This window comes from Lethenteron reissneri, chromosome 37 (genome assembly GCF_015708825.2).
Source record: "Lethenteron reissneri isolate LAM-NWPU_2019-01 chromosome 37, ASM1570882v1, whole genome shotgun sequence".
In the NCBI taxonomy this organism is placed as follows: domain Eukaryota; kingdom Metazoa; phylum Chordata; class Hyperoartia; order Petromyzontiformes; family Petromyzontidae; genus Lethenteron; species Lethenteron reissneri.
In genome coordinates this window covers 4,568,724-4,596,357 of record NC_083815.1, presented here as the reverse complement: position 1 = coordinate 4,596,357, position 27,634 = coordinate 4,568,724, and the positions used below count along the sequence as shown (strand labels likewise).

The following is a 27,634-nucleotide window of genomic DNA, read 5'->3' as shown; positions in this document are numbered from 1 at the left end:
TGGCGTGTTTAATGACGCATTTACATTCACGCAATCTAACCCAAAAAAATGTATTATGGACATCTTTACAATTACATTTTTACGTACACAATGTAATTCTTTTTTTAATTCGAATTGAAAATATGTTCTCCCATTTTTCATGCAGAACTATTACATTAATGGACAACTATCCACACGTGTGATGTTTGACCTCACAAGCTAAGCAGCAATGAGCATGGGTAGGTGACCAGGGCTTGCCAGGTGTTGCAGGTGGCCAGGAAATGCAAGTGTCGCCCCTAATATGTGCGGATTTTCTCCGGGTACTATAGTTTACTCTCGCATGACAAATACTCATTACATGGTACTGGCCAAATATTCCAATGCAGGGCCCCACCGAAAAACAATCTTGACATTCATTTAAGTATTTCTGGAAAAAAATGGCATTATTATCTTCATCATCATCATCATCACCTGTGAATATTTTTCAACAGTAAAATAAACATGTAACATCACACCTTGTCTAGAATTGTGGCTCTTTATTAAGCAATCAGCACAAATGAAGCACAGTACCGTATTTCAAAAATGTCAACGTGAGCTCACGCAAGACCACCGAGCATTGATAGAAACCGGGCCAAGAGCCGGGTGAGCAGGCGATGTGGTTCATGGACATTTGACACGATGTGAAAGCAAGAACTCAGAAGAGAGAAACTGGCAGGACCAATAGAATGGCATCTCCACGTTACGAGACAAAGAATCTGCTGGGGAAATCGCACAGAGTGATGCACAAGCTTTGAGACAGCGTGTGGCCGTGGAAGAGATTTTTTTTTTCGAATGGGCCTTTTTTATCCTTTACTCTGCACGTGGTGTACTTTCGCGCATACATACTCTGGTATGATAGTTGGTCACATTGCAGAGTTGTCATTGTATGATAGATTTTTGTTGTTGTTGTTGTTGCAAAGTCACCGGTGACCAGGCTGAGATCATGCACCGTGCGCACTTGAGAAATTGGTTTAATCACGAGTGGCTAGCCGAACTTTTTTTTTATTTACTGTCATATTTAGGTTCAAATGTAATGCAATCAAGTAACTTGGAGGAAAGTGTGACCACTCATTTCAAAAGCTTGAGACTTTTGACTTCCTCATTTCGATTTATGTTCTTAAGATTTTCTCAGCGTGTCTATTGATCCTGAAAATAATTGCGAAAGTACAACAAACAGCTGGAAACATTTCAATGCGATCAACTTTCATCAATATTAATATTTACATCTCATAATTTTGGCACACATAATCATCCGAGGGTATAATAAAAACGATAATAAATTATAAAGTAGGCAAACTTTTTTAACGCAGCATAGCATATGCAAAAAAAAAATCACAGATGGAAAAAAAATGCATTTACATCATATTCAAGTAACTTTACAGAGAGTGACTTTAAATCCACAATAAGTTATTCTGGACATGTGTAAGTTTTTTGTATTTCGGATGCTATTTTCTGTTAAAGAAAATAAAACACCAAAAAAAACATTTTAAATAAACAAACGGTTCTACATCCTAATGATGCTTCGATAATAGAGCTCTTATTTTTTGCCCCGACTGTTATTACATTATTTTAAAATTAAACGTTTGTTTGCAATGGCTTTCAACTTACCGAAAATAGAACGGCACAGCCATACTACCGATGTGTACATATTAATTGTCTTCTTAGTGATAATTAACTCCCTAGTTGTTGAAAGGACACAGAGGGTCGGCTGAACAGCAGATGTTCCCATCCTGTGAAAAGAAAAAATATATAATTAGGGGGCCGTCCATGAATGACGTCACGCACCTAGGGGGAAGGGGGGGGGTCAGACATTTGTGACGATGTGTGACGAGGGGGGGGGGGGAGTATAAGAAATGTGACGTCACATCAAAATGCGCAACTTTTAGACAACACGTTCTACTTAATGAATGTTTTCTCCTACAACATAAGAGTGCAGCGCCACATTAAATACACAGTACATTGAAAATAGTTTAAAGCGATGTGAAGCTTCTTTTATTTTCAAAATGGAAACATGATTTGGGGGGGGGGGCAGAGCTTTGTGACGTCATATTTGTGGGGGGGTCTGACTTTTTGTCACGCCGTGTGACTAGGGGGGGGGGGGGGTCAAAAATCGTCCAAAATCGCGTGACGTCATTTACACACGGCCCCTAATATGTTTGTACCCAATTATACGATCATAACTACCACCATCGTCATCATCCTAATCAGCCATCATACATCCACCGATGGATCAAGTTCCTCCCCACATTGTCAGCAGCATCCATCACAGTGCATTCATCTCACTCCTGCACGTGACCTGACCTCATCGCTGCATCTCTGCGGCGCTTGGCCTGATTCTCTCCTCTGGCTGCCATGCCGTGTGATCAGTCTCATCCATCGGCCATAACAATAGCCACCTTTATACATGTATCAGACAATCATCAGGAATGTGCCCGATCTCATCAGATCTTACAAGCCAAGTCAGAGTTGAGCCTGGATGGTGTTTGCATGGTGAGCACTATGCGCAAATAGGCAGTGGAGGGGGAAAAAAAACTCCGTTGTTGTACTGGACTTATACAAATTTAACATCTCTGCTGCCCACCTTCAACTTACATTGATGCTGCCCGCCTTGACTAGCCCAAACTGACCAGCGTGGTGAAATATGGTAAAATAACCTTCATCATCCACTTAGGCGTATGGAGGCCCCTGTTCCATAGTGGACTCACGTGAGGGCTGTACATGCACGTATACGATGTGTTGCTGTGGGGCATGATGGGTGAATAAAGTAAAGCGAACATCATTTATCTCCCCACGTAAATATAAGATGTGTTTTGGTCTGTCAGGCTAAGGGACTTCTGGACTAATGCTACCCAACAGCATTCGTTTCAACGAGATCATTCGGGACCAGTTTTCACTTTTCAGGCCTCATCAGCAAAGCTGGGCTTGTTCACAACTGTTCAGGCAATTGATCTGAAAAAGCAAATAGGCTGATAGACTTTAAAATATATACATGGTCTGTTAATACATAAGCCTATTTCAGTACCAAGACTCTCTCAAGAGAACCCAGAGCAGGAGCAGCCGGCTTCAACAGACCCCAATCCACGCCGTCTCCAATCGACAACCCACGGTGATCTGCCGCTGTGCCCGCTCGTAAACCTTGTGCGGCCACACGCCCAGCACAGCCTCACTGGGCTCTCCGGCCCGAACACCTGAAACGAGCTACCGGTGTCTAATGTTCAGGCACCATCCTCGAGTCCGAGCCAGTTTTGCGACAGACTTAAAACGGCAGTGTTATTCAAAAGAGCCGACTCTGCGTGATCACCGCGGCGCATTCGCGATGGACTGGACCCACAAAAGTGGCCGTCTGGAACGCTCTTCCTTCTGATATTAGGAAGCCACCGAAGCTATGCACTTTTCAATCTAGTTTGAAAACTTATTTCTTCAGAACTTATTTTTGTATTGAGTTTGTTGTCCTTCCCACACACCGCCGATTAGCATGGTTGGCAACGTATGGTGCGAAAGAAGTCCATCATACATAAGTAAAGAGTGCACGATAACAAATGTTCAGACTTCCAAGCTCTAAGTGCTCTCTAATGAGTCGGCACGTGAAATAAAACTTATGGCAGGTAAAATGTGTGTTGCCCGTGCCCTTCAGTGAAGTAATGCACATCGTCCCAGAGTATGGATTTTTCCTACAATTGCAAAATTGTATTCAAGGCTCGTGGGGTCATTATTGTTCTTTCTCAATGCACTTCCCCGCAGGGCCAAGGTCAGAATTCTTCAGTGGAGCAAGACTTGTTTTATATAACTCATTAAAAGTTTGTTTTATGTGTATTGGGTTTTTTTTTTCTGGCAACGTATACAGGGTGACCCGAGAGTTTACATGGAAAATAACAATAAATATTGATGTGTAGCTATCTCTGAAAACTAACTTTGGGGCATTAGACGGCTGAGCGAATTAATGAGCAAACACGTTTACATCATCTGGCAGAGTGCCTGCACGACAACTCGAGTTACGCGAGTTTACATCCAGATTGGGAGGTTGATTTAGCCTATCATCTCCACTCCAGGATGGATAAAATTGGTACCACTTCGTGGGACGTCAACAGTAAATGTCTTATGGAGGAAACTGGCCCCTGTTAAGTGAGTCATGAGACCCAGATTGTGCCAGTTTTGCCAGGAGGGATAGGAATCTGGGCCTAGACTACCTTGCCTGGTTTCGAAAGTAAACCAGCCTTCTTCACAGTCGTCATGTGAATGTGGTATGAATGTAATTAACAGTGATACATTGAAATATATATTCACCCGATTGTACTATCAGGTCACGCTTGCAACTACGAGACTATCCCGGTACATTGAGTTGTTGCCTGGTTCAACAAAACAAACTTGGAAAAACGTCCACTTGGTAATTGGAGTATTATTTCAAGAGACGAAGCATATCTTTGTATCTCTCGTACGGCGATGCAAATTTCTCTGCAATAAATAATGGCCCAGCGAAGGGGACATCACAGAACTACTTCTGAGATCCCTTCACGTGACCTCTGGTGTAATAGTATAAGGCAGCACTTTGTCACCCACCCCGAGACAGAAAGTAATGTTTGTCGTGCGAGTCAACCCAACTTTGCTTTTTTTATTCTGAGAGCAACATTTTTGCAAACTCAGTGCAAAAACCACGTAAAATGTGATTTCTTTGGTGACTGGGCTGAGACCATCAACTCACGACACTTGAGAACCCAGTTTAATAACGGACGACTGAAGCCAGAATTCAAACCCAGGATACCAGTAGCACCAGCTCAGTGCTCTTGCCTAGGATCCACCTGGGAACCCAAAAACACAGCGATAGTCTGAAGAGCCTGAATTCTGCCGACAAGCAACCACCACCTCGATTTAAAGCTTTCGTGACTGCAGGGATTCATCTTCCTGGTTCTTTCGGTAAAGTCACGTAGAATGGAAATAATAAAATAATAACAATAATTATTTTATAATGTTTATTTTTATTATTTTATTATTTCCATTCTACGTGACTTTACCGAAAGAACCAAGAAAATAATTATTTTATTATGCTTTATTTTTATTATTTTATTATTTCCATTCTACGTGACTTTACCGAAAGTACCAAGAAGATGAACCACCACCTCCTCTCCCACCCCCCCCCCGCCCCCCGCGTTTCCCTACCTGGCAGTGGCAGAGGATACACGGCCCCCCATCCGGCCGCCAAGAGGACCCGCCCAGCCGCTGGGCCCCCCGCTCGTCCCGGCAACTCTTGGTGAGGTCCGGCACGACGGCTGCGCCCGAGTCGCCGTCCGTCTCGCAGGGGCTGCTCACGCAGCGAGCGCAGCAGTTGCCCTCGAGCAGCACCGTGTGGCGGCAGTGCAGCTTGGGGCATGGCACGGGCCAGCAGTCCACCTCACCCTGCTGCCGGACGACGGGTCAAATGGAACGCGCGCGCGGGGACAACCGTGCCGTCACCGTCAAATTTGTCTTCTTGGTTTTTCGCCCCCACCCCGATAAATAAAGGTTTACGAGGTATGATAATTGTTTTTTAACCCTTTTATCTGACAACAAAACTGACACATTTTTTACGAGTCATGTTTTCATAAACCACAATACCTGCAGTCATAATGCAAACAAAAACATAACTCTGATAATGTATGCACTGTCCTTGAAGTTGATTGGTCCACACCCGAGACAGCTTTCCTTAGAGCCTAGTCTCACATGGGTTGGACCAGATGACGCCAAAAGGCGCACAACTCAAAGACAATGCACCATCAGAGTATGAGAGCTCGGGGTAAGCAATGCTAACTACGAGGTAGTTAACATTGCCACGGTGGCGATATGTTAACTACCTTGCCTGGTATACAGGAGGTCGTGGGTTCGATCACAACCCTGACGCCTGCTACTGTATATTTGGAGTTTGCATGTTCTCCTCGTGGTCGCGTCCTCCGGTTTTTCCCTCTACATTTAGAAACATGACTTTAGAGTATTTGGCTGCTATACATTTCCACAGGATAAGCCATTTTGTTGAGCTATCATTTGTGACCAGGTCGCTTCTGAAAACAAAGCTATATATAGCTCAGTGGGCCTTACCTGGTAAAAAAAATGCTTTTCATAGTTCAGTTTAATAGTATCTCACGTGTGCTGGAATATCATAAGACAAAGGCGAAACTTCGCCAAGTTAAACGCAGAACAAAATTCGATGTCTTATGGGACGAAGCATCCATCCAGATCCGACTCCGATCAGTGGGACCCACTGCCTTGGAGAATTAGCACAGATAAGTGGACATCAGGGAGCTGCATCTGAGATCCCTTCAAGTGACAGACGGGACCACAAAGTAAGGGCAGCACTCTCCCACTCGCACCGCAACACAGAGTAATGTTCATCGCACGACGGTTAAAAACGACATCAGGATCAAAATCTTTATTTAGACTGGAGGAATCCAATGAGCTATGAAGTTATTTTTTCCCAGACGTCCAGTTGGATATGTTTAATTCCCATATATAAAACCAACTTCAACGTGATGGATTTTTTTTACGTACAGTCATTGCTCACTGGGCCAAGACCATTAACTCACGACTCTTGACAAGCCGATTTAATCATGGAACTCTGAAAGGCAGATCTTAACTTAGGATATTAATGGAGCTCCCTCAGTGCTCCGACATCGTAATAAACCTCCTGAACTTACATGAAGTACACACCGTACAGTTATACGATCACATATTCTCATAGAAATAAAAGGTCACTTGTGTACATCCCAAGCCGCGTTCTTTCGAAAGGCGAAATCGATCGCCAACAAATCCACGGAACGAATGACGCTCGCAAAAGAGTCATTAAAAACTTCGCCGAGCAAAGTCTGCCTCGGGCTGCCGTCGCCCTGCAGCGGTGGCTGCTCGTCATTGGTGACTGGTGGGGCCAGGCCCCCGCCAAGTGTAATAAGACGGAGAAACAAAAAACACTGAACAACCTACCTGTAGTAATAGGTTTTTACCCTTTCAATTGGTACAAAAACTGACACCTTTATACAAGGCATCATGTTTGCAATAACCACAACACAAGCAGTCAAAATGCAAACAAAAAGAAACAACTCTGATGATGATAATGATATGCACTGTCCTTGAAGTTGATTGGTCCACACCCGAGACAGCTTTTCTTAGAGCCTAGTCTCCAGATGACGCCTTTTGGCGTCATCTGGTAACCAATGTGTGGACCAATCAACTTCAAGGACAGTGCATATCATTATCATCATCAGAGTTGTTTCTTTTTGTTTGCATTTTGACTGCTTGTGTTGTGGTTATTGCAAACATGATGCCTTGTATAAAGGTGTCAGTTTGTGTACCAGTTGAAAGGGTAAAAACCTATTACTATATTTTGCCACTGGTAAAGGAGGTCTCATACTATAAACACCTACCTGCCCATTTGAGGATAATGATGTACATGTATTGGCTGTTTCGGTAAAGTCACGTAGAATGGAAATAATAAATAATAAACATAAAACATAATAAAAAATAATAATTCTCACGACGTTTCGGCCACAACGCAAGCAGCCGTCCTCAGGTGGCGAACAGGTCTGTCGAGAAGACACCTGAGGACGGTTGCTTGCATTGTGGCCGAAACGTCGTGAGAATTTTAATTTTTTTATTATGTTTAATTTTTATTATTTTATTATTTCCATTCTACGTGACTTTACCGAAAGAACCAAGAAGATGAATCCCTGCAGTCACGAAAGCTTTAAATCGAAATGGATTGGATGCTTTAATGCCCCAGTAAAGCAACTGATGTCGACACATTATCACGAACATTTTCCACGCCCAGGCGTAGTTTTTATTTAAACCTAGGGGACCCCCTGATGGCAGCCTATCCCTATATGGGCTGACGTAGCACTGGCCTGCAGGTGGGCCTTAGTTTGGTCAGTTCAGTCGGGGGAGATGCTGCTCTTGGTTAATCCAATTAATCGTTTCCCGTTCCGAGGCATCTGCAAGTTGCAAGGTGTTTCCCCGTCACCACTGAATCTCGGAACGTGCAAGCGGGTAGCGTTAATTTTATTTAGAGGCATAGCGCCGTTGTTTTTAAAGATATTGTCCTCACCGCAGAGAACTGTAGCGACACGACCGCACTCTATGAGAACTGGTGATAAAACGTGCAACACCCCCTCCCGCATGGCCTCCTTCCGATTCTGTTCCGACGACATACGTGTACGATGCTGTAAACGTACGTCATCGGAATGGAATCGGAAGAAAATTTGATGACGCACACGTACGTCATCGGAATGGGTTAAGTATACACCTCTCCGTCCCACCCACTCCTCCCCCTCCTCCGCCCACCGCCCCCCACCATTTTCGTCTCCATGGCCAACCAAAATACAGTATGTCCCCACCGGCCGCCACTGCCCTGCGGACACTCTAAGGCACAAGGTGCAAGGTGGCTCTTACCAGACAGCGGCAGGACTGGCAGTCGTGGACCCACGTGTCCCCGCTGCGGTACGTCACCTGCCCGTTATGGCTCTGGCAGTGGCTGGTGATGCGGTTGTCACACTCGGGGCAGCAGAAGAGGTCCACGTTGGGGTTGTCGCACTCGCACATGGTCCGCCGGCAAAACACCTGACCGTTCTGCGCGGGACACACGGGCGACGGACGAGCGGGCGTGAGATCCCAGAATCGATGTCGTCTCGTCCCCGTCCGTGTTCACGCCATCCCATCCGTCTCATCGCGTCTGCGTTGGCCGTCTCGTGGAGCTGCGGGCCAGACGCTTTGGCGCCTTGGACAAACGTGCCCATCCCGAAGGCTCAAGGAAATTAAAACGTTGAATGTTCATGTTGATCTATGGATGGTCTCCCAATTTATTAAGGGCAACTATTTACCGCGTGTGATACTTTGCACTGCTGCCGAGTAAACGTTCAACAGGTGAGAGTGACACAATGGAAAGGCAAATGTAACAAGTTTAAATGCTGGTAACTACTCACAGCGCAGGTGACAGCCAGTCTAGGTCAAATCTACAATGCAGGTGAGTTACCCCCGGTAATACCCAGCACAGGTTAGACCCAGGTAAGTAAGCACATGTAGGTAAACAGAGGTGAGCTCCATCCCCGGTGAGACTCACCAAACAGATAAATAAACACAGGTAAGTAAGCCCAGGTGAGAAGCATCCCAGGTAAGTAATAACAGGTAAATAATCATGACAAGTTAGCAAGCCCAGGTGAGACCCACCACGCAGGTGCACACGGAGCAGCGGTCGCCCAGCAGGGTCCACACGTGGCCGTTGCGCTTGGTCTGCCCGTCGTGCAGACACTCCCCGCTGCAGTGCTGCCCGCTGGGGCAGCGGCAGTCGTAGCTGCCCTCCAAGTTCACGCACACCGTCTGGTTCTGGCAGCTGTGCCGCCCGGTCACGCACTCGTCAATGTCTGGTGAGGGAGGGAAGGGGAGGGAGGGGGAGGGAAGGGGGAGGGGGAGAGAGGGAGGGGGGAAGGAGGGAGATAGGAGGGAGGGGGAGGGAGGGAGGGAGAGAGGTGGGGGAGAGGGGGGGGAGAGGGGGGGGGAGAGGGGGGGAGGGAGGGAGGAAGGGAGGGAGGGGGGAAAGGGAGGGAGGGGGGAGGCAGGGGGGAGGGAGGGAGGGGGGGAGGGAGAGAGGGAGGGGGGAGGCAGGGGGGAGGGAGGGAGGGGGGGAGGGAGAGAGGGAGGGGGGAGGGAGGGAGGGGGGGGAGGGAGAGAGGGAGGGAGGGAGGGAGGGGGGGAGGGAGAGAGGGAGGGGGGAGGGAGGGAGGGGGGGAGGAAGAGAGGGAGGGGGGAGGCAGGGGGGAGAGAGTGAGGGGGGGGCGTGATACACAGACACCTGTCAGTATGTCCGGAGAGGACTTGTAACAAAATGCAATGATGAGGCTTTGCGTCAGTTTCCTCTAAATGTGATTGTGTTTTTTTAGCAGTAGTTTTTATTCCGAGTTGGTGCAGCATGAATTTCGCGCATATGACCAAATCATGATCACAATCATATTTTATACAATTATATTATTATTTATAATGTGCCTGCCACGTAGTACATCCTCGATGCATTAAATGCAATGTACCCGATACTATTCCAATTTCGAACCGGGCTCTTACTTAAAACAACGGGTAACCACATTTCTGTTCATCAGACCTTCCACCACAAGACACAGATTTGGCATCTTGATGACACAAATTTGCTCCGGTCATTTTCGTGGCCAAACCCTGTTTGGTGTTTGAACATCTTAACACCTGCTTATTTGCCAGAAAGGGTAAAAACCCCATTCTTATACGATGCGTGAAGTTTGGTTAGATAATTTAGACAAATATCGTCGGATCGTTTAACGTGACCTAACCGTCCCCCCAAAAAAAATCCTCTCGTCACGAATCAATCGCTCGACGCGTTCGCCCCTTCGGAGACTCGATTCAACGACGGCCCCAGCGGACCGGTGCCGGCTGATTCGGTGGCGTCGCGTCTGACCGGTGCAGCTGTCTCCGTTGAGAGCGAAGCTTCCGTTGTCGTGGTACCCGGCGCGGCACTCGCAATGGAACCACCCGGGGAGATTGACGCAGTGCGTGTTGGGGTGGCACTGCGCGATGCCGACAGAGCACTCGTCCACGTCTAAGCGAGGAGACAAATCACAAGCGGGGAGTTGGGGGGAGGCGGTGCGGTTGCTTCATCCCAACGTCGCTTCCCAAAAACAACAACAACAACAACAAAACGCTCGTCAAAAGAAAAGCACTGCAATATTCAAAGTGTATCGTGACATGTCTGAAAAAACAGACACACACACACTGGCACATGCCTCAACACTTTCCGGCGATGTGTTTTTTCTGTCTCTCCCTCCCTCCCTCTCGGCAGTTTGCTTTGAAACGGATGTTTTTCACCCGTATTTCTTTATTCACGTGCCATTTATAAGATGCACTGCCCGACTTTGCTTCCGGCGCAGCAAGGCGATAATGCGATTGATGCGAGCGAAGGGATTTGTGTAAAAGCGGCGAGACGCAATGGGAGGCGCTCACGTGGAGGAGCTCGGAGAGAGACACAGAGAGAGAGAGAGAGAACGAGAGAGAGAGAGAGTGCGCGGGGATTTCTAACATCAAACAAAAAGGGCGATAGCATGGCGAGAAGAAAAAAACCGCACGCGGCTCGTCGCGTAATCCACACTAAACCCTGAGAACACAAGGAACTTGAGACCGGCAAAGCCCTCCTAGCTCATCGGGGAATCGCTCTTGCCCCGTCGACGCTCCAGCGAGCTCTGCAGCGCGAAGCGAAACCTCCTTTAATTGAATTACGCCGCTAATTAACGGCGCCCCCCCCCCAAAAAGACGGTCTCCGGCATCGTGGTGGAACACCGCACGGAACAACGGGTTCCTCGTCGGGGGCCCGAGCCTCAAGGCCCGCCGTTTAATGTTGCCGCCGCTGCGTTTCCCGTGGCAGGTAGAAATTTCATTTACCTTTGTTCACGCTCATCCCGTCTAGCAGGACAAGTTTTTTTTGCTTCCTTGAAGCAACCTGATCGTGCTGACGCTGCCCGAGTGTTGAGTTTGATGAGGGTGGGCGCACACTGAAGCCGGACGAGTCTCTACGATTGAACGCAGTGGGCTGCTCACATTGTTAGCAGCCAACAAAGGCGATGAGTTAAGATCCCTCAAGATAACTTGGGTTCCATTGCGCGAGAAGAGACGACTTTGTTGAGATGAGATTGGGGGCCGTTTGACGAGCTGAGAGCAGCCGGATGAGAGTGTCCTATTTATGGAAGTTTTACTGCTCTGTGTGGATCAGGACTTGACGTTTGTAGTTTTGGGGCCGCATTGTGCTGCTGTAAAGATATTTATACTGACGCATTTTCTTGAAGGCCCGCCCATACTGGACATCGGTGAAAAATAGCTTAATAATAGCTCATCGGATTCCTCCAGTCTAACTAAAGATTCTGGTTATGATACTCTTGGGTTTTATCGGTAAAGTTACGTAGGTAAAAAATAAATTAAAATTAATAAAGTAATAATAGAAAAAAAAATTCTTGATATGGTAAATCTAGCTGTGACGGTCCCACCTGATGACAGAGACTTGTGTTGCCTCCAAAACGGCGTGTTTTATTAATTTTAATTTGTATTTCTATTATTACTTTTATTAATTTTAATTGTATTTTTTTACCTACGTGACTTTACCGAAAAAACCTAAGAGTATGAATTCTGGTTATGAACTTGTAATCTTAAGTCGACATTTAGAGTATTCTTAGGTTAGTTTTGAGATGAGGAGAGACGAAATCAGAGAGTTTGGTGGCCACTACTGGACAAAAACCACGAAGGAAAGGAATGCCTCTTTTCCCAAACAGTGGGAACTTACTGGCAGACAATGACAGCAACGACATTGCCTAGACATTGCCCAGGCATTCTATGGGAACCTCATTTGCCAGTAAAAATATGATAATTGTTTTTTTATCCTTCTATCTGGCGCCTTTTGGCGTCATCTGGTCCAACCCATTTGAGACTAGGCTCTAAGGAAAGCTGTCTCTGGTGTGGACCAATCAACTTCAAGGACAGTGCACATTATCAGAGTTATTTCTTTTGTTTGTATTATGACTGCAGATATTGCCGTCTATGCAAACATGACTCCTTGTAAAAAGGTGTCAGTTTTGTTGCCAGATAGAAGGGTAACAAACCAATGCCCAGGCATTGTTACATAAAGAGTAACTTAAACTTAACAGCTTGGGTGAGAAGTGGGGACACGGGCCTGGGGGCTATTGGCTGAGGGGTTGCAGGAGAAATGGCCCAGCACATGGGCATCGCGTGTGATTTGTCTAGATGCATGTGTCTTACGGTTGTTCGTAACTCGGCTACGATAAGTCGACCGTGCGCCTTCCAGTAAAGGCTGTGTGTAAGCTAATTAATTCAGTCGCTCCGAGAAAAAGTTGGCCCATTTTTAATAGGTTGAGAATGTTTTTCTCTTTCCGTAGGCATTCTCAACAATAGATAACAAAGTTATATTTTCTGAACTTCAACAATACACATGTTTTGTGCGATAAAAGTATTGTGACGAGATTGACATTTTAAAATCCCATTTGGCAAAAATGGCCTTAAGGGTTTATTGGTTGCAGATCTGTGCGTGTAAAAAAACAGTCTTAATATATAGACGGCGTATTATTTGTATTCGGTGAGCAATAATCCATCTGCCCCCACAGGCAGCAGATTCAATAATTTGTCATAATTCATCATCATTATCAAATTTTTAAATGTATTTTTTTGAGTATGTGAAATTTGTAATGGTAGCAATTCACATATAAATATATACCGTATGTATACCTCACAGAGGATGGCTTGACGACATAAGAGATTGGTGTCAGAAAGATGTGGCACGACTTGAGCATATTGTCACAAGACAGAGGAAAGTGGGAAACATGACGAAATGTGCAATGGACACCTACGGGCGATCTGCCCATAGTTCGTGACAGAGGTGGGACAAAGTCATTGTTATGCAAGTCCAAGTCGAGTCTGAAGTCATCAAATTCATGACTCGAGTCTGACTCGAGTCCAAGTCACATGACTCGAGTCCACACCTCTGGTTCGTGATAATGATGATGTGATGATGATATCGTGTATGATCCAGTCACATATTATCACGAGAAAATAAGGGCAAGGTGCAGCCCTGCTATTTTGTTTCTTCGTGCCACTGCTGGCAGAAGGGCCTCCAACTCGGGGAGGATTTTTAAAGAATAGATTCCCAAATGCACCATTCAGTGCATGCATGGTGCGCGCACAGATCTCCTTTCAATCGACAAACCGATGCATCGTCACGTGCACGGTTGAATAATTCTGCCTTTTACGAATCTTCGAGAAAATAACAAACAAACAATAATCTCAACTAAGGCCAACGGTGCACGGTGGAACACAATTGCTGCGATACTGCTGGTGGCACGAGCACAAATAACAAAAAAAAAACAACTTAACACGACCATCAATAATACTGCCCTAAAGGGGCAGGCATTTTTTGTTTTGGATCTAACACGCGACGTTTATTGCAGGCAATGGCCTTTCCTCGTGGAGACTCTGCAACGGTCCCGTTTATGAGTCGCCAAAGTGTCCGCACGTGTGTAACTCTCCAGCCCCATGCGCAATTGCTACGTAAATTAGAAGCAGCAGACGCCCCGCGCTTTCTATTGCCAAGCTTAGCCCCAGAGCCAGCACCCGATGAATTATTTATGCAGGTGGCAGTTGGGCGCCTATAGCCGTGGGCTGTGCGCCCAGCCACGTTTATTGCACAGCGGCAGTTGATGGCGCTGCTTCTCTCACTGGCTCATAATTAACAAATCATGCAAGTGGTGGCGTAGGGTAATGGTGGTGGGGGGGGGGGGGAATGCATCGTGTCCGCCCGGTGTAAATTTGGGCTTAATTTGCGGCGCTGTCTTCCCTGTAATCACAACCAGGCCGGCACCAGGCACTCACTCATTGCTCGAGCCAGTCGTGAAATATTTCATTAGCGAATTTTGTGGGCGGTCCAAACGCGCGTTTTTCAAACTGCAAACGACCGCACGTCCCAATGTCCGCCCCATCGTCGAAATGAGACGCTGCGCGAAATCGTCAATCAATCATCAATCAACCGATCCATCAATGCATTTGCCAAAGAGGCCCAGAATGACAGGCCACTGGGATAACGAGCCCCCCCTTTGTAAAGGAGACCTTGGACAAATACAATGAAGAAAAAATTCACGGAGGGAAAAAAAAAATCAGTACACTCAACAATGGGTCATTACGGCTAACAGCAGACTAAAGCCTCAAGAGTCAGTCCACTGTTGGATGAAGGCTTCCCCATGCCGTGTCGGTAGTGGAGGTAATCTTTTACTGATCCTAGGGTGGCCACGACCGGGTCAAATACCACTCGCCACAACGGCAGCCATGTTTTGGAATCAAACTCAGGTCACTAGGTTCATTTCGCAGTGTGCTTTTGACGATACGATTATAATATTCCACAAACAAACACACGTAATGTATGACAGTAACCAATGATATATATTAAAAAAGACACTGGGGCATACGATGGCAAATACACACACCACTGGCTGACGGCCTCCAATTGGGATGAACTCCATCCCTTTGCCCATTAAGGCAACTAGATACTTTGACTCTAACTTGAATATTTATATGCAAATAAAAATGTCAATGTGGCTCTATATGAATAGAGTACGATAATGGCGGTGCACCGTGCCATGAACCCAGTGAACCGAGATGCATTCCCGTTCATGGCGAGCATCAGTTGTGATTGATGACCGCAATGATCTCTGCTCGTCTTCCCTTCTACAACCCACACTGACCAACATGGTGAAGTATGGTCAAACATACTCTTTGGCTTTTTCGGAAAAGTCACGTAGGTTAAAAGAAAAAAATTAATTATTTTAACCTCCGTGACTTTACCGAAAAAAACTAAGAGTATGAATCCTTGCAGTCACGAAAGCTTCAATTCTAGAATGGTCAAACAACCCCAATGACTGCCAACGTCGTTCGGGACGCTTTTATTTAGCAGTTGATTGAAAATGGGCTGCGAATGATTATTTATGAAAGACAACCTTGGACATATATAACTGCTGCTTTATGCTTACCGTTAAAACTCGTGAAGGAAAACGTTTTAAAATGACCTTTCATGTTGAATATATTCCACATGGTAATATGCCTGCTTCCCTCTATTCAAACCAAGTTCTAGCCGATATATGTTTTACTGGTGGTGTCATGTCTTATTAACAAAGTCGTTTTTGCTTTACCCTGGAAGCAATGCCTCATTTGCATTTGTCAATTAGTTTAGTGTATGGAAGCGATACACGACGATGGATATTAAATCATGGCAAAGTCGTGAATATTTGTCAGACGGCAGAAGTGTTCCCTTGAACACGACAATGGCAGTCAACCAGAACAATGTCAGACCGCATACAATGTGGAGAACATCGGACTGTATTGTGAAGTGGAATGTGCTGTCCCATTCACCATACAGCCCAGGCCTGTCACCATAGCTCCTCGGATGCTTCCAGGATAAGTACAGATTATGATTCTGATGTTGATCTATTTGGCATATTGAAACAATAGCCTGTGTAGGAACCTTTTTTTTTTAAATGATGATACTGGTGCTGTTCCGTAAATGGTCACGTGACGGAGGTGCAGAGTGACCCCTGGTTCCACAAGCACGCAGAGAGGGCCGGAGCGGAAACTTTCAAAATAGCAAAATGTTCACGATGTTCCCATTTTTCTTGGTTCTTTCGGTAAAGTCACGTAGAATGGAAATAATAAAGTAATAAAAAGAAAAATTATTAAATATTATTTTATTATTTACATTCTACGTGACTTTACCGAAAGAACCAAGAAGATGAATCCCTGCAGTCACGAAAGCTTGAAATCGAAAGATATTCCCATTAATGAATTGTCTAACATTTTTACGGAGTTCAACACGATAATAATTTAGGAAAAATAGGATACATTACTTTTGGGGAATCCTTCACACACTGGGCAAAGGGGATTCAAATAATATGATTATAAGTATTGTCGGGAAGTGAATTCTTATAAGGCAGCAACGTTTAATAATAAGAAATAAATAAACTAACATATATTTTCACGATTATTTGTTGATGCTGCATCGGCACTGATGTAAAAGCACAATTAACAAAACAACTCAACACACTCACCAACAACAATGCCTAAAAAGAAAAAAATACATGTAATTGGTGAAATTTTGGTCAACGGCTCCAGATCCAAATGCCCAATATGCCAAGCACCCAGCAACAAACAGCACGAATGAATAAAAACCTATTATTATTTTGCCACTGGTAAAGGAGGTCTCATAGTGTAAACGCATACCCCGAGCTCTCAATACTCTGAGAGTGTGCTGTTTTTGAGTTGTACGCCTTTTGGCGTCATCTGGTCCAACACCATTGGAGACTAGGCTCTAAGAAAAGCTGTCTCGGGTGTGGACCAATCAACTTCAAGGATATCATTATCATTATCAGAGTTGTTTCTTTTTGTTTGCATTTTGACTGCTTGTGTTGTGGTTATTGCAAACATGATGCCTTGTTTAAAGGTGTCAGTTCTTGTACCAGTTGAATGAAGTTGTAACAGATAAAAGCAAACACATATCTAAGATTGAGTAAGGTTATTCTAAGAAACGTTGGCAAAGAGCCGATGTGGAGGGCATTCCAAAAATGAGCAGCATGAAGAAAGATACCAGATGGAGAAGTATGTACGGTGGTCGAGCACGTATGTGGAATGTTGAAATATCGTCTTGGTTCTTTCGGTAAAGTCACGTAAAAGGAAAATAATAAAAATAAAACATAATAAAATAATTATCATTTTCCTTCTACGTGACTTTACCGAAAGAACCAAGACGATGAATTCCTGCAGTCACGAAAGCTTTAAATCGAAATGTTGAAATACTTTCGCACCGCATGTTGCCAACCGTCCCAATCGGAAGTGCGGGGAAAGGACAACGTACGAAACACAAAAAGACGTCCTCGAGTTTTAAATGTAGAAAATTAGTTTTCATTTCAGAAAATGAGTCGAGATGAAAACGGAGCATCACACAACATAGGTGGTGTTTCTACATGGACACGTGGGAATATTCACAAATACTTCCCTTTGCTAACTACTCAGCTGTCACATCCAATCTGGGTGCGTGCGTTCTTGGCAATGGCCTATGGCTTTTTTACATGGAGAGCTAAAAGCATGGCTTTCTGCAATTTTTACTCCGCATTAAAATGTAATGAAGTGATACAAAAAGAAAGCTGCTCACGAATTACTCATTACACATTCCTGTCCGAGTGAACCAAAATAATGATAAAAAATGTCAACTTGTTACATGCCGCGCTGTATTCGCTCAGCCTCGCAGAGAGAGAGAGAACGACTCAGGGGCGTGAAGGAACCACGGACAAGCAGGCAGGCGGCAGACCAGGCAGTGAGCCGGCGCCAACAATTTCCCAAGCTCTGCGGTCCTCTATATAAGTGAAGATGTGATTGGCCGATTGATGAGTGTTTACATTTGGGGGGAAACCAGAACACCCGGAGAAAACTACGCGTGCCAGGCGGGCAACACTCTATCCCAAACAGATGGAACAGATAAAGTACACATTTGTTGCACTGTCTTTTGCCTGGCGAGTCAGGGTATGATACCTGGGCACCCACGGGAATGGAGCTTCAGAACATTTGTGTAATCCACCAACCCTTGCCTCAATAGTGCTGGATTGCAGGCATGCGTAGCCACCACCGGCCAGCTAAAATAAGTATAAAAAATATTTGATTTGGAGCTTTTGTGACTGCAGGAATTACTCTTTGGTTCTTTCGCTAATTTCTCTACCCCCCCCCCCCCCACTCTCTCTGCCCCCTCTCTCTCTATCTAAGGCCTCGACACAGAGGCGTTGTTTCTCTGTGTGCCTATGTGTGTGCCTCTCTCTGTGTGTCTCTGTGCTATCTTTCTCTGCTTATGTGTCTGTCTATGTGTCTCCGTGTCTGTGTTTTGTCTCTCTCTCAAATTTAGCAATCTTTGGAAGAACGTAAATCAACCAGGTAGGGTGTTGACTGTTATGTTAGCCGACTCTCTGTGTTGTATTGCTTTATATATCTAAGTTTACTAGGTTTTGTTTTCTCTTTCATTTGTACCTGATGATGATTGCTTGTGTTGCAATCGAAACGTCGTATGCTATTATTTAATTTATTATTTTCTATATCTACGTGACTTTAGCGAAAGAACCAAAGAGTAAGTATAAAAATAGACAAAAATTATGGTGCATCCCTAGCTGTTATGTTTAATTATTATTCTAATTTATAGCCCAATGTGTGAACCCACAGCTGGAGACCATACTTCACCATGCTTGTCAATGCGGGTTGACAAAGGCAAGGGTGGGAGTGGGGGGGGTGCGAGGGGGGGGGCTAGGTCCGGTTCAGATATCACTTGCCGCTGATATATATTCATTGTGGCCGGGCATCAAACCCAGGCTTGCCGCATTCACAGCGCGGTCAGCTAAGCAACGCTCCACCGCTCCCCCCCCCCCCCCCCGTCTGTTTCGTGGCGTTGTGTTGAATCTTGATTTGGCTTGAAAATTTCTGTTGCACCCTTGTGCCACGCAGTACGGTCCACCTTTCAAAAAAAACCTTTCAAGTCACCTCGCACATAGAAGCCCGCAAGTATGACATTTGATAGCGCAGAAACGATAACATCCTTCACAAGTAGTTTTTTTTCCCGTCAAATGTGTCAGAATTACTTTTCTCCCCTTTTTTTGCGTCGTAATTTTTTTCGTGGTATACTTTTAGGACCTTCATACAACGCGAACAGTATTCTTTATTAAATGTCAACTGTAATTTGAATATGTTAATGTTTGGGCAATGTCGAAGGAAGTAGAAGCAGAGGCATCGTAACAGCTTTGTCACTGTCTCAGAATTTAATGTCAGAGCAATTAGCCTTTCACGCTCTGACGGAAACACAAGCCATCTCCCCACTCGGATTAGTTTTTTTTTCTTATTTGCTTTAACCTTTGTTGCAACTTCGCCGTCCTCCTGAATCAGCCTGGCGGTCGCCCTCGCACTCAAAAGCATTGCCTCGGAGATCTAAACTATGGTGGTACGATAAAACCACGGCTCCATCCTCGCAGAAGCAATCAGTTTGAAATATTATATTTCTTTTTTTACACCCGCTGTTTGTATGCATCGCACGCGGCCAATCTGCTACAGCACAATTGATGGCTGCGACTTAACCCTTAACCCGGCAACCCTCTTCGTACAGAAATTACATTAAAATATATCGATCAACGAACTCGGCGTAGGATCCCTCCGTTTGGCCGTATCATTTCAGTGCTGTTACTCATGAACACGTTTGACAGGTTTTTTTTGTTTTGTACCCTGGCACTGGAACGCAAGGGCTTTCACAGGCCAGGAGAACTGCGGCATATTTGACTAAACCGAGAGCCACGGGCTTGGGTTCATTATCTCCTTTGGATGAGAAACAACTTTCGGGGTTTGCGCGCTCATTGCTGCCAGTGTCCATTGCGAGGCACGGGACCTTGCACCCACCTTTGAATGCACCACAGCTGAGACGGTACACATCATATCATGTCGCTGCTCTCACCATTAGCTCTCCGATGTGTGTGTTTGTGGTTGTACCGCATGCTGTAGGTCGACTCAGCCTCAAATGAGTACCTGGTGCGGTGTGTAAACATTGCCACTAGGGAGACAAAGGCGGTCGGGCGTGGTGCTGGCCACCCACCCCCTCGTGTACCGTTCCGGCCTTCATAGGTGCTCGCTAACAGCACTTGTCCCTACAGTCTGTTAAGGCTATACAAGGGATCTTTTCCTCTACCGCATGCTGTTCGGCGCGATGTCCGACGTTTCGCCTCGCCCGCTTCTTCAGGAAGTAATCCGAAGCTTCTCAGGACGGGCGGCGAAACGTCAGACATTTGTACCGGACGCCGGGCGGGACAACACGAAAGCACATCGGAGATACGACGTAGCCGTGTTTGCTGTGGCATGCACGCAAAGACGCTGCCACTGTGCGTGGTGACTTCTTACATTGGCTGCAGACACCTCTCGGTTTCAAGTGAGAGGCGGTGTAAATTCGTTAAAAGAAAATAAACAATTGAAAAAAAAATTTCGAAATAGCTAACAAAGCTAAGCTTCAATCGTCCCTGCTTGACGAAGCAGACGGTTTATTGCAAAGCACACTTGCTGTGAAGGCATATCGAGGAAGCAATTGAAACAACGTGTAATGAAGGCCATCTAACGGAGATGGGCTTAAGATTTTGTTATTTTGTTTCAGAAAAAAAACAACTTTACAGCACACACGATACCCACGATTATGCTGAGAAAACGAGCACTGACATTAAATGCCTTTGAAGCAAATGTGAGCGTCTCGAGAAAACTGCAATAACAAGAGTTGTAAATAAGCGTGTAATGGTAACAATGAAAGCCTACTGATGGCGTTTTTGTGATCACGTACAATTGAAGAGTTTCTTTTTGCACTGCGCTCGCAAGGGTTATTTCTGCCTTCTTGCGAACGTCATCACTAAATCATGGTGAACACGCGATGCCACTTAGGGGAGGGAGTGCGTGGTGGTGCTCTATCCATGTGCTTGCTGCTGCGAGCACTGAGGCGGGGAGGTCATGTCCGATTTCGCGACAATCTCACGGAAAACATCCTGCACAAATTTTCATCAAAAAGGTCGTTTTCAAAAACCTCCACCGACTATGGCGGGGGGGGAGCGAGCATTTTGGCGCAGTGGTTAGCGCACTGTGCTCCAACCCCTATCACTACCCCAACCCCTATCACTACCCCAACCCCTATCACTACCCCAACCCCTATCACTACCCCAACCCCTATCACTACCCCAACCCCTATCACTGCCCCAACCCCTATCACTACCCAACCCCTATCACTACCCCAACCCCTATCACTACCCAACCCCTATCACTACCCCTACCCCTATCACTACCCCAACCCCTATCACTACCCCAACCCCTATCACTACCCCAACCCCTATCACCACCCCAACCCCTATCACCACCCCAACACCTATCACCACCCCAACCCCTATCACCACCCCAACCCCTATCACCACCCCAACCCCTATCACCACCCCAACCCCTATCACCACCCCAACCCCTATCACTACCCCAACCCCTATCACTGCACCAACTCCTATCACTATCCCAACCCCTATCACTACCCCAGCCCCTATCACTACCCAACCCCTATCACTACTACCCTAACCCCAATCACTACCCCTACCCCTATCACTACCCCTAGCCCCTAAGCCCCTACCCATAACTACCCCACCCTATCCACTGCAACCAACTCCTATCACTATCCCAACCCCTATCACTACCCCAGCCCCTATCACGACCCCAAGCCCCTATCACTACCCAAACCCCTATCACTGACACCAACTCCTATTACTACCCCAACCCCTATCACTACCCCAACCCCTATCACGACCCCAACCCCTATCACTACCCAACCCCTAGCACTACCCCAACCCCTATCACTACCCCAACCCCTATCACTGCACCAAACTCCTATCACTATCCCAACCCCTATCACTACCCCAGCCCCTATCACTACCCAACCCCTATCACTACCCCTACCCCAATCACTACCCCCTATCACTACCCCAGCCCCTATCACTACCCCAACCCCTATCACTGCACCAACTCCTATCACTATCCCAACCCCTATCACTACCCCAGCCCCTATCAATACCCAACCCCTATCACTACCCCTACCCCAATCACTACCCAAGCCCCTATCACTACCCCAACCCCTATCACTACCCCAACCCCTATCACTACCCCAACCCCTATCACTACCCCAACCCCTATCACTACCCCAACCCCTATCACCACCCCAACCCCTATCACCACCCCAACCCCTATCACTACCCCAGCCCCTATCACTACCCAAACCCCTATCACTGCACCAACTCCTATTACTACCCCAACCCCTATCACTACCCCAACCCCTATCACGACCCCAACCCCTATCACTACCCCAACCCCTAGCACTACCCCAACCCCTATCACTACCCCAACCCCTATCACTACCCCAACCCCTATCACTACCCCAACCCCTATCACTACCCCTCCTGCTACTCCCTAACCTCCACCCCCAGCTATAAACACATTGTCCTGCGGAAGGAGCTGGTAGGAACGTTGGGTTGCTCGGTCAATGGCCAGGGTCAACGGCGGCGTGGTGTATTCTGCAAATATGCCCGACTGTGAGGGCGGGCACAAGCCGGCGTAAATAGGTTAAACGTTGAGTTTTATAAGGACACCACGGGGTGACCAGCCCCTCCCCACCCAGCCCCACCCCTCCCACCCTCCACCCAGCCCCACCCTCCCCACCCAGCCCCTCCCCTCCCTACCCAGCCCCTCCCCACCCAGCCCCACCCCTCCCACCCCCACCCAGCCCCACCCTCCCCACCCAGCCCCTCCCCACCCAGCCCCTCCCTCCCCACCCAGCCCCTCCCTCCCCATCCAGCCCCTCCCCACCCACCCCTCCCTCCCAACCCAGCCCCACCCTCCCCACCCAGCCCCTCCCCACCCAGCCCCTCCCTCCCCACCCAGCCCCTCCCTCCCCACCCAGCCCCACCCCTCCCACCCCTCACCCAGCCCCACCCAGCCCCTCCCCACCCTCCCCTCCCCACCCAGCCCCTCCCTCCCTACCCAGCCCCTCCCTGCACAACGGACGGACACAATAATCCCCTGTGGGCTGGTGTAACCAGGAGGTTCCTACCAGTACCAGACCCTACACAAACCTCTCCTTCACCACTCCCACCTGTGCTCCTGTCACCATAAATAACTACACCACCAATTTTAATAACTCCACTCTTTATTTCAACCACTATCATCTTATGTACAATTTTCTAATTGCTGTAAAGTGCCTCGGATTAAAGTGCTTTATTCCAAGGTACTTGACAGCAATTTATAAACGCAATGATCTATTGCAGCTTCAGCAGTGATGTTTGTTGCTGGCTGCTTTGCGTTTTGGGCCTCTGGGCCTGGTGATTGGTAACTAAAGCGGTACTATCCCTCCCCAACCATACATAAACCCGCACTGACCAGAGTGGTGAGGTACAGTCAAACGACCCCCATGACCGACACTGTGTGGGGGTGGCCCTAATCCAGCAGTGGATTTGCAAAGGGCTATAAAATAATCATGCGTTCTTATTAAACTGATGATCAGTTGGCAGAGCGTAATGGAGTTGTCTTGAGAAGTGATCTTCGTGGCAAAATCCATTATCGGAATGCAATTTATTCCACAATATCTGCAAAGCAGGTAGAATTACTTATTCTTTCTCTGATGCTATTGGCATTTCTGGATTAAATAATGATAATAATGGAGCAATTATTTACAGACTATTTAATCTAATCTTTTTATCTTATTATATATGTTGAGAATGCCTTTCATCAAGGGGCTTAACTCTTTTTTCCCTCCTGATGACGATCGCTTGTGTTGCGATCGAAACATCGTAGTCTTTTGTTCTTTTCTTTGAACCTATCTACGCGACTTTATCGAAAGACCCAAAGAATATGGGCTGAACATAATAAAAAAAAACGCTACAAACGAGAAATGATTTAGATGGCGGGTGCAATCAAAGTCTAGATGAAGGCCTCCTCATTGTTTTTTTGTTTAACCAAATCTCCGCCAGACGACCAAAGGGAACACGTGCAAGGCCAGATGGTGGGATAGGACCTGCCTGGGAGGGGCAGATCGCATGTCGACTCTGCAGCGTCTGCGCGGGGATCTGGCGGAGGGTACAAAGTGTTGGCGAAACGTCGTGGCATCAGTGGCTTTGGGCCACTGATGGCATCTTGATCGCCACGCTGGTCGTATCGGGTTGGCGAAGGCAGGACCCAGGACCTGTTTAAATGTCGCTCGCCATAGAGATATCACTCACCACTGTTGGCCGTCGCTGGAATTCGAATTCGAGTTGCAAGGTTCATAGCACAGCAGTAGTAGCACTGTGGCACCTCTTCCCTCTTGATTAAATAATCAGCCGCATTATTCAAGGTGTGACTCACGGGTCGGTATTTATAAGACAACTACTAATCACTCAGGTGCTCTAAATCAACTGAACTTGAACTGTCTCATTACAGCACTCGGTATGGATGATTGAATGCTCTAGCGGAGGCCTGTCCTACTAAATTTCCCCACGCCAATGCAACACGGTAATGAGAGGGCCAACGCTCAACTCACAGGCAAGCCTTCCACGTGCCATTATTTAACCCGTTTCATCGAGAGCCCAGGAAAGCCTGAGGTGGAGTTTTCACATTGAAATTAACCCCAAGGCAGAGCATGACACGGGGACCGTGATAAGTAATAAAGAGTGCTTATCCACAAGACTTGCCCATCCTGCCACTTCATCCAACAAAGAAAGACCAAAATCCCCCGTATAGCCTCAACAGACTGTTGGGGCAAGTGCTGTTCACGAGTAGCAGCTATGAAAGCCGGCATGACAGACGATGGGGTGGGTGGCCAGCACCACGCCTGGCCGCCTTTGTCTATCAAGTGGCGATGTTGACACACCCACCGCATTGGGTACTTTTTTGAGGCTCAGTCGACTCAGGGGAGGCCCAGGACCGGCCGCAGCTCGGCTCTCATATTGAATGGCTGTGGAAGCGCACAGCATCGGAGGCACTCACCGGTTTCGCAGAGCTCGCCCTTGAAGCCGGACTGACAGAGGCAGACGCTGGGGGACATGCAGCTCCCTCCATTCTTACAGCCGCCGTCGCAGAAGGCTGGGACCGCCGTGGGGAGGAGTTGCGTGCGGAGTCCAGGGCAGACAAGGGTGGGGAAAGTCAAACTAAAAGCAGAATTGATTTCATCATCATCTTCTTCAACATCATCTTCTTGGTTCTTTCGGTAAAGTCACGTAGAAGGGAAATAATGAAAGAATTAAAATAAAACGTAATAAAAAATAATTCTCACGACGTTTCGGCCACAACGCAAGCAGCCGTCCTCAGGTGAAGAACAGGTCTGTCGGAAAGACAGCGTCTGTCTTTATTATGTTTTATTTTTATTATTTTATTATTTCCCTTCTACGTGACTTTACCGAAAGAGCCAACAAGATGAATCCCTGCAGTCACGAAAGCTTTAAATCGAAATTCTTCAACATCATCATCATAATCGTCATCGTCATCGTCATTGTTAGCAATGTTCTATCCAAACTTGGATAAAGAACTCCCCGCGTATGTCACTGACATTCGGGACAGCCCTGTGATGCCACATATCTGTCTCTCTCGTGGATGTGCACAGTGGTGGTCATCCTGCTGGGTGCTTTGTCTCCTTCGGCTGCCACTCTACCCAGCACTTGTGTCCATCGGCCATACACCCCCATTCCCGTGATGTGTGCTGCCCAGGTCCACTTCCATCTTTTAAAGAATTTGAAATTAAATTCTTGAATATTTCTCTACCTCTCAGTGTGTTTCCAAAGGATTCATTGCATTACACTGCAATACGTTGTTTTCAATGAACGGATGAGTACTGCAACATCCGACCATGTCCTTCCAGTGTTCGTTGAGCTGCATTAGCTTACGATTGCTGAACAAATACATTTTGAGGTCGCACTCAATCCGCACAAAGTGCTTGCCACAAATGAACCGTAGTGCCTCGTTGATCTCGTCAAGAAGCATAAACCATCACGCAAACTCCGGTCATCCTCACAGTGGCTTTTTGGCTAACCGTCGAACAAAAGACATTGACTGCATCGAACGCTTTCAGATGCGCTTCTGCGGCCGTCTGGAACGCTCTTCCTAGGACGCCACTGGAGCTATGCACTATTAAAATTTAGACTGAAAATTATTTTCTTGAGAACTGATTTTTGTGTTTGATTTGCTGTCCTTCCCTTGCACCTCTGATTAGCACGGTTCGCAACAATAAGGTGCAATAGAAGTTCAACATACATACATGTGTCTCTAAGAAGAAGGGTTTTCCTTCCTGGCACAAGCACCGACAGCTGTAAGCAAACCTCCTGGACATACTTCTCTCACATTACGAAAACTGCAATTGATGCTCAATCCGGTCAACATCGACGTGCAGTTTTACGACGGCGAGCCGACCGATCCGTCCCCATTGCTTAAGCACCATCCTGATCTACAATAAAGGTTTATGGGTTCGATCGCGTAAATATAAACGTACCGCTAAACCTGACACCACCCCGACACAGCCAATTAGTAATTTTGTCACGTAAACAAAACGTGCCCATTAGTTACTGGTTCAGCAACACCAGTATATTTGAGAGTAAACCCACAGCATTTGCAATTCGAGTACGACGTTTTCGCCTGCCAGTAACTACAACCAGCATCATCAGGCGGACAGACAGATTTGTCCTGGTGCTGCTGCCTGTGCAGTGATCCGGGGGGTTTGAAAGGGAGTAGGTTGGTGCCTATGAGCCACTAGGCTGCTGCCAAACGTCAGAGAGAGAGAGGAAGGCTGCTCGCTGACTCAAGGCAACTAACTAAGGCACGGATGAGCCTTCCAGAAATACAGTGGCGTTAAACAGAGGTCTGCTCACTATATGACGATTCGAGGGTCAGGACATTTGCTCTGTCACAGCAAAGGCAACCTTTTCTGCAGCTTATGATAATCCATAGGTGTCCTCTACCACGACCAAACCAATTAGAGAGAAAAGGGCTTGCCTGGATCATCGCTGATTGTGCCACTTAAAAGAATTGAAGTCCTACCCGCAGTGCACTCCATGTTACAAATTACAGTTCAGTCATTGTGGCTGCGGCACAATGCCCCGACCACCCTCATGCCTTTAAAAAGAAATGTAAAAGCCTTTTGTGTGTGTGCCTGCGTTATAAATGGAAGTGAAACCAAAGTGGTGGATGGTTAATGCAATTAAAGGTTCGTATAAGAAATGGTGCAACGTGCAACCTACATCATTTGAGCCGTTTAATTACGAGGCTTTGGCAGCTGCACAAATTACACTCCAATCTCCATCAGTTAGCAGTGGCATCAGCGTGTTTCTGAAGAACTGCCCTGGGGGAACGTGACGTAACAGAACTACATCTGAATTCACTTTAGGCTGAAATGTTTTTAGGTGTCAGAGGTGACATTTGTGAAGTTGAAAACGACATTTAATTTGCTGGGTGTTGTTGTTGTTCAGACATTTGAGACCAGGCTGACACCATCAAGACGCTA

At 46.7% G+C, this 27,634-nt stretch overlaps 1 protein-coding gene across 2 annotated transcripts in view; it reads right to left on the bottom strand.

Annotated features, from left to right (window-relative positions):
* Positions 1–511: 511 nt before the first annotated feature.
* LOC133351340 (protein kinase C-binding protein NELL1-like) overlaps positions 512–27,634 on the bottom strand; it is a 116,458-nt gene continuing 89,335 nt past the window's right edge. Inside the window, exons 15-20 of one of the 2 annotated variants that reach the window (XM_061566459.1) lie at positions 25,132–25,227; positions 10,451–10,591; positions 9,199–9,392; positions 8,425–8,601; positions 5,173–5,409; positions 512–1,748 (exon numbers count right to left, since the gene is read on the bottom strand). In XM_061566459.1, the coding sequence (XP_061422443.1) occupies positions 1,698–1,748; positions 5,173–5,409; positions 8,425–8,601; positions 9,199–9,392; positions 10,451–10,591; positions 25,132–25,227 (896 nt within the window). In that variant the 3' untranslated portion in view covers positions 512–1,697. Of the gene's footprint in view, positions 1,749–5,172; positions 5,413–8,424; positions 8,602–9,198; positions 9,393–10,450; positions 10,592–25,131; positions 25,228–27,634 lie in introns of both variants that reach the window. The other variant, XM_061566458.1, reaches the window with a different exon arrangement.